Here is a 13,054-nt window from a genome sequence, read left to right on the forward strand (position 1 = left end):
CCTGCAGCACTGTGTACCTTGCATTCCCCATGCCTTCGAACCATATTTTGAGGGTACATAAGCTATTCTTTCTAGTGCTGCTAGAAGATGCTGTTCCAATAGTAACAAATTAGGTATTGCCCTCTATTGAAAAACACTACAACTAAAAGGGCCTCTATAAAAAATGTCACTATCCCAAGCCATGCCCCAGTCAAACTGACAGATCTAATTTCCATGTATGACTTTCATAGCCTATGAATCACCTAAACAGAATGGAAAATATACATTTGTGGAACACATTATTTTCTTCAGATTTTCATTCCATTCTTTACTTCATTTTGTGCAACACAGACAACACTACTTGGTTGTGTGCTCACCCGCTAGCTCCTGATCCATCATGTGCTCATAACATCATCATGGTAGTGGGAATGAACAATGTGCATGCATAGGTCCTTTGTTATTCTGTGGTAAGTGGGCCAGGTAGTGTTATTGAAAAGGGAGAAAGGTATATAGCCTGACACTCCCAGTTTTACTGATGCATGCTCCAAAAAAAAAAAATCTTCTGCTGGTGATTGTGGACCTCTCTAGGGCTAAATAAAGTAGAATCGCCTTTCAGATGCTGCAAGAATCTTCCTGGCAATGGTACTTCTGGTGATGTCAAGCACCCAGACATGTTACTAGAAAAGTTATGATGACAGCAAGCATCTATGATTGAGCTGCTTTGGGCGAGCACTACAGCGCCAGTGGCAGTCCCAATGCACACTGTGTGTGGCCAGCCATCAAAAAAGCAGGATATAAGTACTGTTTTCATTTCTATTTTTAAATAAAGAATCCTATGTGACATGAAAATAAAGACATTATTAAGCAAAGATGAATGCATATTTTTCTCACACTCTGCAGAGAAAATGAAGAAGGAGAAAATGTGATTCTGAGAGTTCTACAAGTTCATTCTTACAGGGACAAGCCAGAGTTTCCAATTATGTCTGAACTGGCACAAAAGAATTATCCAAAGGCCAAGGTGATTATTTTTAATGTTGTCTAGTAACATTTGGCAATTTTCCCTTGGTATAGTTTAATTCATGCTTTTTCATCTGTCTGTTTCTCACATTTTGCAATAAAAATCATAACCAAAAAAAAAAAAACTTCACTCAAACTTCTCTTCTGTACTTCAGTAATGCAGGGAAGGGAGGAGGCGGGAGGGTGCCCAAAGGAAAACAACTAGATAGAGAATAAGAGAAAATCTGACACACAAGAGATACAAGCCCAGTCTCCACTGAGCATTCAATGTAGTTTCAAACTGGTATTGAAGAAAGTGATTTCACTGTGCACATGATAACAGAGGAAATCCTGGAACTTGTTTGAGGCCTGGATAGTGATTACACACACCACAGAGCATTGATGCAGATTAACGGTTTTCTTTCATGCACTTTTGAGGAAGTTTATTGCCTGGCCACAGATTTTGAAGTTAGCTTCGAATTGCTTTCAACAATCAGTACAGAAGCTTAAGTTCAGAATATGGCAGTGCCTGCTCATTATGGCTGATAAAATCCACCCATGTAAGTATAAAAAAAACTTTGGAGTGGTCTTTGGGTTGTAAATCATTAGATCTACACAGATACTGTAGAACAGTATAACAGCAGCAATAGGATTCAGTCATCGACAACTTAGTACCTTCCAGATGTTGTAGATAACACTTCCAGGTAATCCTAGCCAGTAAGTCTGATGTCAGAAATATTTCAAATTTCAAAATTTCTGCATGGCAACAACTTGGGAAAAAGAGTGGTGGGCAGGAGCAGAACATCCAGCAATGTGAGCAGTTTTTGTACACACACCACACAGGTTGAATGCAAATCTACAACTGAGACAGGGCATATTTAATTTGCTTACATGAAATGTTTTTTTTGTTTGTTTTTAAGCTAATTGCAAGGCTATGCTATTCACAAAGAAAGAATTCAGATTGTGGAAGAAATGGAGGAAGGCACTTACCCACCTACTGTTTGGCTACCTCAGGTCAACCATTCTAGCAGCTTTTATTTCCTGAGATGTTTTCCATGAAGAATGTTCCCTTCCTTCACAAGCTCTTTTGCATTCAACCCTCCACCCCTTCTGAAGCAGCTCTGTACATAATGATTTGTAATTAGCATTCCAGTGTTCAATAGGGGGGCTCAAGTGTTGGACTCCGACACTGAATGATAGCAGTTCCAATCTCTGCTTGGCCATGGAAAGCTACTTGGTGGTGTCAGGCAAGTCAAATTCTCTTAGCCTTAAAAGAAGGCAGGGGCAAATCCCCTTTGAGCAAATTCTGCCAAGAAAACACCATTATAGTTGCACCTTTGGGTTACCTTTAATCAGTAACTACTGGAAAGCACACAATAACAACAAACCCTCCTTTCACATGAATGTCCCTAAACCCTTGCTAGGATTTTCTAATGCCAAAGGATTTTGATAGTATACATAGGAATACTATCAGAAAACACTTTAAAAACATGAACACTGTTCTATTTACTAAACCTTTTGTGTATGCAGACACAATTCATTCAATCCAGTTGTCCTCATACCTTCTCATACCTTTGCACTCAACAAGTATCTCCTTCTAAACATAGATTTAAATGTTTATCTGTCTCCAACATATTGTTGTCTACTGAAGATAATTCAGGTACATACACACACAGTATCTTTTGACATGAAAATATATGTTGACTGTGAAGGCAGAGATATGGGCATTAGAAGACTGGTGATAAAGGTATAAGCTTGACAACAGGTTTTATTTAGATATATTTTTAGACACCTCTAGTGCTTCCAGGGACTTATAATGAGCAAAAATAACAAACCATGTTTTCAAAAGCAACCTCAAAGTTAGCCCAGACACAGAAAAAAATATCAGTCAACAAGTAACTCCAGAAGTGGTCCATTAAAACCTTTTTATATGTCCATAAGAATTGGTGTTGAAATTATGTCTTTTAATTTTACCCTGGATATCTCGGACAATGCTAGAAATGTATACAATACATTTCTTCAAGTATGTGCATATTGGTCTATATAGTAGTTTCACATCTAATTTGGTCTGCAGCAAGAATGCACAATCCTGCACATTCATTTTTTTCCACATTGTGGCTTTCTAACACAAGACCATGCTGTTACTCCAGTCTCTAAGTTCTTTGGAGCCATTCTTGCTTTTGCTACATAATCATCGTAACAGCTTCCTTTCCAACTGTGGGGATTTTTCAGCAGATGCTAGCATGAAAGTAAAAGCAACAAGAAAGTGGGAAGCCACTGCTAAAGAATTCTATTTCTGCTTTTTCTTGACAAATCCATACATAATCATTTTCTGCCTAGAAAAGATTGTTACCCTCAGCCTTCCGGACACTGTTATAAAAAGGGCACAGCAGCCACCAACATGTCATTTGTTTTTCAATGACTCTCCTTAGAACAACTGCTTGCAATATGACTACTCGCTAGTAAGTCTGGGATTTTCAAGGCTACATTTCCGATAAGGTATTTTCTTGCCCATCTGAAAATAACACAACAAATTTGAAACAGACAGCATACTATAAAAAAGAATCTATAATCTGCATTCACTTAAAAGGCATCAAAAGGAAGAGATTTCTCTAGTGGTGGAATATCAATCTATCATCATTTTATACAGACAATTTCTGGAAGGAAAAATCCTTGAGGCTCAAAAGACGGAAAGTTACTAAAACAAAGATTTCATATTATAGGATGTGTGTCAAACATATAGTAGTTACTTCAATTTTTAGAGTACCTATATGCTAAAACAAGATGAGAAAACCATTAGCTGTCCAGATATGTGTAGTTTTGACTTTGGAACTTCAGAGAACTAAAATTTAAAACATCTGGAAGGTCAAAGGTTTGTCATTCAGTGTTTAAGCCTGGCCCTTGGACCATTATGAATGTGCCCATTGATAATTGAGTAAATATTTCCCTAAAGTAACAGGACAATAAATATTACAACATCTAAGCAGTTTTGATCACCAATTTAGCCTTACCCAATGTTTCATTGTGATTCCAAGTCACATATATATAGTAGGTCACCGCCCTACACCACTGGAGAAATTATACTGTTTAGCCGGCATTGCACCACTTGACATTCACCGGGAAGTAACAGCCAACAATGAAAGGACCAAGGCAGTGACACCTCCAGCCCATGCCCTATTTGGATATCAGCCAGCATGCCAATGCCTTAAATCAAGAAATAGCTTTCTAAGATTTACAGAGATACTTGCAGGAACACCTCAGCAAGCGAGAGTCCAAAAGTGGCAGGCTAAAACCCAGAACCTCAATCCATGGCTGTAACCGGATGAGAGACTCCCCCCTGGGTACACAGAAGAGTGGGCAACATGGAAGGCACTGAATAGACCGCACTCTGGCACCACAAGATGCAGAGCCAGTCCTCAGAAATGGGGCTACAAAATGGGAGCGTCGGGAAGAGCAAACCACAGACCACTTACTTCAATGCGGTCTGAGCCCTGCCACACGCACAATGGAGGACCTTCTCGCAGCAACACCAGAGGCACTCCAATTGGCCATATTCTGGTCAAAGGACATTTAGTACAATGCCAAATTTTTAACTTTGTGTTTCTAAATACATTACAACTGTACCCTCATTTTCGCTTCTGATACAATAAACAAATACCGCATATTCACATTGAACAAGAATGAGGTGAGACACAATGTTTTTAGATCATTTTCTCTATAACTTTTATGTGTTACCTAATCTTTCTGACAAACTACAATAGTTGCAGAATTCAAATGCCATATGTTTTTTCTCTCTCCAAGTAATCAACTGAAGTCAACAGTTCCTAGTTTTTACGTCATCTTAAAATATGGTAGTTCTGGAAATATTGAATCACGGATCATTCCACAGTAAGAAAATGTGGCAACATGTTGATTCTACTGAGCCAAAAATATCAAATTCAATTATACTTACATATGAGTGCAAAGTATTACATTTGTGTCTTACTTTTCTTTTAAAGCCAAAAAAAAAGTCATCCCAAATTTTGTCACTGTTTTTATATCTATACTCCACAACGATTTCAAATGTTTCTACAATCTTCTAAATTCATCCAGAATTTATAAAGAAACATAACCTCTCAGTAATATGGCTCCATAATTATATTTAGAAATAGGATAAGGGAGAATCAGCAGCGGAAGGGTGTCCTCTCTGCCCAGCCATGCAAGTTTGGTACCAAAGGGCAGGGGCCCAACTGCCACTCCCTCTCTCCCTGTCATTGCCAGCTACAGCAGCAACTGAGATTTGTCCTCCTGGGTGGCAAGCCCGCTTCCTACTTCTGTACCATATGACTGGGACGGAAGGGAGGAGGCCCTGCTGCCCTGGAGCTGGCAGCAGGAGGAAGGAGGTTGACGGGGGACAGTCATCCTACTACTCCAGTCCCCCTGAGCACAGGGACCACAGGATGACTGTTGGGACACTGCAGCTGGTTCCACATAGGAACTGGCTGTGGTTGTCTGCACTGCCACAATCTGGGCTTTCCCCGGAGTCATTTGAACTCGGGGTCAAGCTGCATTAAGTGGCTTTCCCCAAGATAAACCATATCAGTTCACATGAATTTTGTGCCTTCTCACAGGCTTATATGACCCCACACTGACTTAATGGTCAGTGTAGGGTCAGTGTACATTGTGCCTAAGAAACAATTTTTAACAACTCTAAAAGGACTAGGCTTTAGGAAAAGGTTTTGCTGGGAAATATGAAACATATTGGTTATTTTGGACATACAGTAGAGTCTCACTTATCCAACACTCGCTTATCCAACGTTCTGGATTATCCAACGCATTTTTGTAGTCAATGTTTTCAATATATCGTAATATTTTGGTGCTAAATTCGTAAATACAGAAATTACTACATAGCATTACTGCTTATTGAACTACTTTTTCTGTCAAATTTGTTGTATAACATAATGTTTTGGTGCTTAATTTGTAAAATCATAACCTAATTTGATGTTTAATAGGCTTTTCCTTAATCTCTCCTTATTATCCAACATATTCGCTTATCCAGCGTTCTGCCGGCCCGTTTACATTGGATAAGCGAGACTCTACTGTACTATCAATTAATGAGTACAGTATGTCTCATATACCTGACAAAATATGCAATCACAAGGCATTTTCTAAATCTCTAGCATCTCTATGGTATTTGAGCCTTCTTTATGGAGAGACATAGTGGAGTATAAATAAACACAAATATAATAATAACAATAATAATAATAATAATAATAATAATAATAATAATGGGCCAGAAGTCCTTCATTTCAAGAGAATTTGCTATTATCTTCAGTTTTGTGTATTCGTGCAAATTCCAGGAATGTATCCATCACAGATACACAGTTGTATTGTAATTTAACCAACAATTTAATTCATTTTAGAAGTTAATGTTGATACTCCAATTTAAATAAAAAAACTAAATTTTAATTGAATTTATTTTCTCTTTTTTCTTTGAAATGTTCAAACTTACGTGATTTTAATTTGTTTCTGTCACTGCACTCCTTCGTAATGTGATAACTTCTAAAAAGGATGGGAAAATTCAAACATACTATTTTACTGCATCCTCCATCTACTCATTTGCTTCTCAAATATACAAAATTATCTCTGTAGCAAAAACATGCTAGATTTCATGCTAGCAAATTCATAGATGCTATAATTCTTTTCTCCAGTTTTTTGTTCTCAGAGGATAAAAACACAGGTTTCTTCTGTTCCACCCTAATTGATATAGATCTCTATTTCTTTTATAAATAAATGTCTAGAACAGCAACATTATATTCTAGATTGTAAGACATTCCTTCATGTGCCAGTTCTCATTTCCTGATCATTGTTTTTCTTTCTCCCCACTTCTTACCAATTAGCACTGTATGATTGCCTTTTCATTGCACAACACAAAAGATAATCCATAGCATATTTTATTTCTAAGCATTTCATAATCTCCCTTTCCAGCTGCCTTTGCTTCAAATCAGATTACACTGTTTTACTAAGGTATCACTTATTTCTGCTTCAGGAAACTACAAGCACAACCTCTGCAACCCCTTATGGTTTTCCCAGCTACATACTTTAGAGAGAGTCACATTCCTTCAAGGAAGTTTTCAGTGTCAAATGAATTAAGTGGTTATAGGGACTGAGAAGTACCAAAACTTACAACGCAGTTAAGAGGGAGGGAGGGAGGGAAGAGAGAGTAGCTTTCAAAAGAAGCTTTCATTTCAATGTCCCGAGGAGAAGGACTGACATGAGACAAACACAGAGTGAGACCTTTTCTTGAAAAATGCCCATTTTATGGCTCTTCTTTTTAAAAACAGATGAATTCTTTACAACAGCAGAGCAAGTAAATCAAAATACACATGCAAATTGACGTGAGAACTTGTCCTGACAATGCATTCATAACAGTGATAGGAAACAAGTTCTATAGCAAGTATTTTTCAAATTTAGTGTTACCTAATGTATTGTTACTGTTACTATTGAGATAAACAGATTCAAAAGAGGATGTGTTCACCAAGATGACAGCTAAATCTCTGGCTTTCCAGTTAAACCACAGAAATGTACAACTGCACATACAGAACAACAATTTTGTTCAACTATGACATACAGGCAAAGATATTATCCAGCATAACATACTGAAGATGAAAAGAGATGCTTTATTTATAAAGACACACTTGAGTCTATACCAAATCAATTACAAGACTGGAGGAAAGAAACAACTAAGCCTAAACAAACAGCAGGAGACTAAATAATGTAAGGAAAGAAGTGAAGTGTCAAAATTCAAGTACTTGGCTGCTTATATCTTTAAGGATCACTTCATCTGCAACTGCTTTCAAAAATAACACTTCAGGTGGGAAAAACACACACACACAAATTGTCTCGTGAAATGAGAACACATGCTTGTTGAGCAGCATTTTAACACATACATACAATCGCAAAAGATTTAAAAGCCACATAGAATCTGGGTATACAAAAACCTTGTTTACACCACAGGCGCTGTTCTGCACGTGCTATCCTTGAAGACACATGACTGACCTCCTGTTGAATAAAAGCAATTACAGCGGACCATGCAAAATTGCTCCTGTCCTGTTCCAACGGTACTAGAATTTAAGTCTACTGTAGCAACACCTCCTTTCCAATGTGTTCTTGCACCATTTCTATTTGTATGGTTCATTATAGTCCATTTATCCAGCATTACTGTCATTTGGATTTCTTGCAGGCTCTGAATTCCAACTGGCAATCTATTGCTCATTTTTATTTTACCACTGGGACTAATCATGAATCACAATGATTTATTTTGCAGTCAGTCCAAGGGTGACCGAAAGGACACTCTTCCCTACCCCCAACTCAAAGACAGAAGGACCACATGGAAACCAACTTGAATGCAATTGAGTAAGCATACCATCTGTTCTTGGTATATAAATGGATATATTGCTGACACCAAAAATAAAATAAAATTAAAACCACTTGGGAGGCAACTGGTCATTCCATATCTAAAAACGATGTCTTGATTAACTATGTCCACTGAAGACAAATCTTAAGAACAATGGCCTTAATACACAGGAAGGATCTGAACTCTTAATGACCAAGATGCTTAGAGGCCTCTTACTCATACGGTTGTCATCTTGAGTCCTAACTAATAGCAACTAACAAGAAAAAATGTTACACACCAATTACACAACCCTCATGGACTCTTGCAAAGTGGGCAAGCAACTGCTGAGAATGCTTTAGGCTCATTTTATTTCTGTCCCAGGATACTACATGGGAACCAATTCTATGTGTATGATGATGCTTAATACACAGTAAATGAGTTTTGAAAACACTTCTACACTGGCAGCAACAGTTGTTATGAATGGGCTCCCCACCTCTGTGGATTATGATTCCAACAAGAAAAAGAAAATTATAGTGATTGTGCAGTAGCAATGAGATGTGCTCTGTTCTAAGCACTAAATGTGCCCATGTCTGTGGGGCATACATTCCAAGATCTGATATCTGGAACTGTGCACTTTTTGAGTATACCTGGAGCAGAAGCATAACACAGACATGCATTAGAGTAGGGCTTGTTAAACTTTTCACTTGCAAACCACATTCAGCCTGAGAAATTTTAATACGATCCCAGGTATATAAAATAAGTATAAAAATCCAAACATTTGCTAATAACCAATCAGCATTTGCAAGACTTGCTAAACAGGCCGGTTGTTCTTTTTACGAAGCAGAGCTGAAACATCTTCTGCAGAGGCCACTGGAAACACTGTCCAACAGAATGCCACAAGGTGATGGTCAGAAACCTTTTACTGTTACCAAATGTATTTTTGAGACCCCAACATTGAACTAAGAGGACTCCATTTGGGGCCAGGATCCACAGTTTAAGAAGCAGTGCATTAATGAACCTAGAGGGGCCCAGGTATGGGAAGAGGAGTATTGTGGAGTGTTGGTAAGTGAAACTGTTGATATCAGTGGATAAGGGAGGGATTGTATTGTATTATAATTTAAAATATCACAAATGGCAAAGTGTATTCAAATACAGATTGACTACTGCGGGCACACAGAGAACAACACTCCACCAAGTAGGGAGAAAGGATCATTCTACCCGTGCGCCAGCTGCAACCATACCTCAAAAAGCCTCACTTGGCCACGGTGGTCCATACCTTAGTTACATCCAGAATGGACTACTGTAATACACTCTATATGCGGCTGCCTTTGAAGATGGTTTGGAAACTGCAGCTAATGCTAAGGTCGGCTGCCAGATTATTAACTGGAGTTAGCTACAAGGTACATATCATGCCCCTGCTGAAACAGCTCCATTGGCTTCTGACAAGTTTCCGGGGTTAATTCATGGTGTAGGTGATTACCTATAATGCCCTATATGCTTCGGGTCCAACCTATCTTTGCGAAGGCATCTCTTTCTATGAACCGGCATGAGCTCTGAGATTGACGGGGAGGCCCTTCTCTTGGTCCCATCACTGTCTCAAGCGCAGCTGGTGATGACGAGAGAAATGGCCTTCTCTGTGGTGGCTCCCTGGCTCTGGAATACCCTCCCAAAGGAGATTAGATTAGCCCCCATCCTTCAATCCTTCCATTCCAGCCTGAAAACATGGATGTTCAAAGAGGCTTTTGACCTTGAGTAGGCGGAATGGGGCCATATGAATTTGACACTTGGCACTTGGTGAATGGATGGCATCTAGTTTTATCTACTGATGTCTTTGAAATTGTATTATTTTGATTTTATATGTGTTGACAAGGGTTGTTGATATAATTTTATGTGACTTGTTATATATTTATGTACGATTTTTACCTGTTGTATGATATATGTGCACCCTGGAGTGCCTTTCTAAGCCACCCTGAGTCCCTTTGGGGAGATGGTGGCAGGATATAAATGAAGTTTATTAAGACAAAGGCTTTCATGGCCAGAATCACTGGGTTGTTGTGAGTTTTTCAGGCCATATGGCCATGTTCCAGAAGCATTCTCTTCTGACGTTTTGCCCACATCTATGGCAGACATCCTCAGAGGTTGAGGGTTCTGTTAGAAACTAAGTACAGTAGAGTCTCACTTATCCAAGCCTCGCTTATCCAAGCTTCTGGATTATCGAAGCCATTTTTGTAGTCAATGTTTTCAATATATCATGATATTTTGGTGCTAAATTTGTAAATACAGTAATTACAACATAACATTACTGCATATTGAACTATTTTTCTGTCAAATTTGTTGTATAACATGATGTTTTGGTGATTAATTTGTAAAATCATAACCTAATTTGATGTTTAATAGGCTTTTCCTTAATCCAGGGGTCCCCAAACTTTTAAAACAGGGGGCCAGTTCACGATCCTTCAGACCGTTGGAGGGCCGGACTATAATAACTAATAATAATAACAACAACAACAACAACAATAATAACAAACAGGGTTGGAAGAGACCCTTTCGGCCATTGAGTCCAACCCCCTTCTGCCTCTGTGCACCGAAAGCACAAGCAAAGCACCCCTGACAGATGAATCCAGCCTCAATGTTAATAATAATAATAAAGAGGGTTGGAAGAGACCCCTTGGGCCATTGAGTCCAATCCCCTTCTGCCTTTGTGCACCGAAAGCACAAGCAAAGCATCCCTGACAGATGGCCACCCAGCCTCAATGTTGAGGAGGAGGAGGAGGAGGAGGAGGAAGAGGAGGGTTGGAAGAGAAGAAGAGACCCCTTGGGTCATTTATCCCAACCCGCTTCTGCGCTTGTGCCGTGGGGGCCAGATAAATAGCTTCGATGGGCCACATCCGGCCCCCGGGCCTTAGTTTGGGGACCCCTGCCTTAATCCCTCCATATTGTCCAAGATATTCGCTTATCCAAGCTTCTGCCAGCCCGTTTAGCTTGGATAAGTGAGACTCTACTGTATGTGAGGTTTATATATCTGTGGAATATTCAAGGTCCCCACCTTGTGTGCTTGAGGCACATGTGAATGTTGCAATTTGCCACCTTGATAAGCATTTTAATGATGTTCTTTCCCCTACCCTGGACATTATTCCACAGGTATATAAACCTCACTTGTCTAGTTTCCAACAGACCTCTCAAACTCTGAGGATGCTTGCCACAGATGTGGATGAAACATCAGGAGAGAATGCTTCTGGAACATGGCCATACAGCCTGGAAAACTCATAACAACCCAGCTTATTATTGTGTATTATTTCCTTTGCCCTGTGTCAGCAAAGTGTCCTCCGACTTTTGGGACGGTAAAGTTCCCTCCAACTTTGACTTGGCACAGGCCTGGGCAAACTTTAGCCTTCCAGCTGATAGGAATTGTGGGAGTTGACGTCCAAACACCTGGAGGGCTGAAGTTTGCCCAAGCCTGGCTTTAGCAGGTGGCCAGGGGTCCATGTCTGTGCCGAGATGGCCCTTGGTGTGTGTGCAGAGGGCGAGGGGTGTCTCCCCAAAGCCCTCTCCTGCCTTCTCCCCATCGGATCCCCTCCAGGGAGAAGCGCCTGTGGCTTCGGCTGGGCCGCTGGGGAGGAGGAGACTCGCGGCTCTCCAGGGGCGAGAAGGCTCCTTTCTCCCGCAGCCCCGAGGGTGCCCACCCACCCCCCACCCACCCCCACCCCCCTTTGGGCGTGTGCTTGCCCCTCTCCCCGCAGCCCCTTCCTTACCCAGGTAGTGCCTCAAGTCCAGCAGAAAGTGAGGGGGGCCCCCGTTGAGCTGGTAGAAGAGCGAGCCCAGGCAGAAGAGCAGCAGGGCGGCCATGCAGAAGCCGTAGTCGCGGAGGGACGGGAAGGGCAGCCGGCGGCGCCCACAGCCCACCCCCGGCCCGGGGCAGCCCGAGGAGCAGGAGGAAGAGGCGCAGGAGGAGGAGGAGGGGGCCGGGCCGGGCCGGGCGGGCTCCGAGGGGCCGCCGCCAGCGCCGAAGGGCAGCAAGGGCGGCGGGGGCTCCTGCTTCTTCTTTTTCTTCATCCTCCGGCTGCTCCTCTCCGCTTCCGCCGCCGCCGCCGCCGCCTTCTCCGCCGCCGCCTCCTGCTCAGACAGCCCGCCGGGGAGAGCGCATCCTCCATCCGCCTGCTCCGCTCCCAGAGCCGCGGGAAACTTCTTCGCCTCCGCTCAAGCGCCGCTGCCCGTCGCCGGCTCCGCGCTGCCCATCCGGCGCCTGGAAGAAGGCGACGACGACGAGGAGGAGGAGGAGGAAGAGGGCTGCCCCTCCTCCCTCCCTCCCTCCCTCTCCCTCACCCTCCTTGGGAGCCTCCTGCCTGCCTCCCGGCTGCTCCTCCCGGGTCAGGTTTCAGCTCTGGAGCGGCGGGTCGCTGCCTGCAGAAAGTTGTTTGCCTCTCTCAGCCCTCGCCGCCGCCTCTTCCTCCTCCTCCGCTTCCTCCGCCCCCCATCGCCGCATCTCGGGGAGGCTGCCCTCCTTCCCTCGCCCCGCCAGCGACCCCTAGGGGCCCCCGGCAGGCGAAGGCGGAGAACGAGGGCAGGGGCTCGGCCAGGCCCCCCTCCAAGCCCCGCTTCTCCCCCCACTCCAGGAACTTCTCCGGGATGCCTTGGCGCTCCTTCTCAGCTTCCCAAGTCGCCCAAGTACAGCGCAGTCCTGCGCTTGGGGAAAGTCAACTAGTT

General features: G+C 42.3%; 1 protein-coding gene across 1 annotated transcript in view; it reads right to left on the minus strand.

Annotated features, from left to right (window-relative positions):
- The window catches only part of ust (uronyl 2-sulfotransferase), a 189,649-nt gene extending 176,842 nt beyond the window's left edge, over positions 1-12,807 (minus strand). The window contains exon 1 of the mRNA XM_062977585.1: positions 12,103-12,807. Within this exon, the coding sequence (XP_062833655.1) occupies positions 12,103-12,403 (301 nt within the window). The 5' untranslated portion in view covers positions 12,404-12,807. The remainder of the gene's footprint in view (positions 1-12,102) is intronic.
- Positions 12,808-13,054: the final 247 nt, after the last annotated feature.

This window comes from Anolis carolinensis, chromosome 1 (assembly GCF_035594765.1).
Source record: "Anolis carolinensis isolate JA03-04 chromosome 1, rAnoCar3.1.pri, whole genome shotgun sequence".
Taxonomy (NCBI): Eukaryota; Metazoa; Chordata; class Lepidosauria; order Squamata; family Dactyloidae; genus Anolis; species Anolis carolinensis.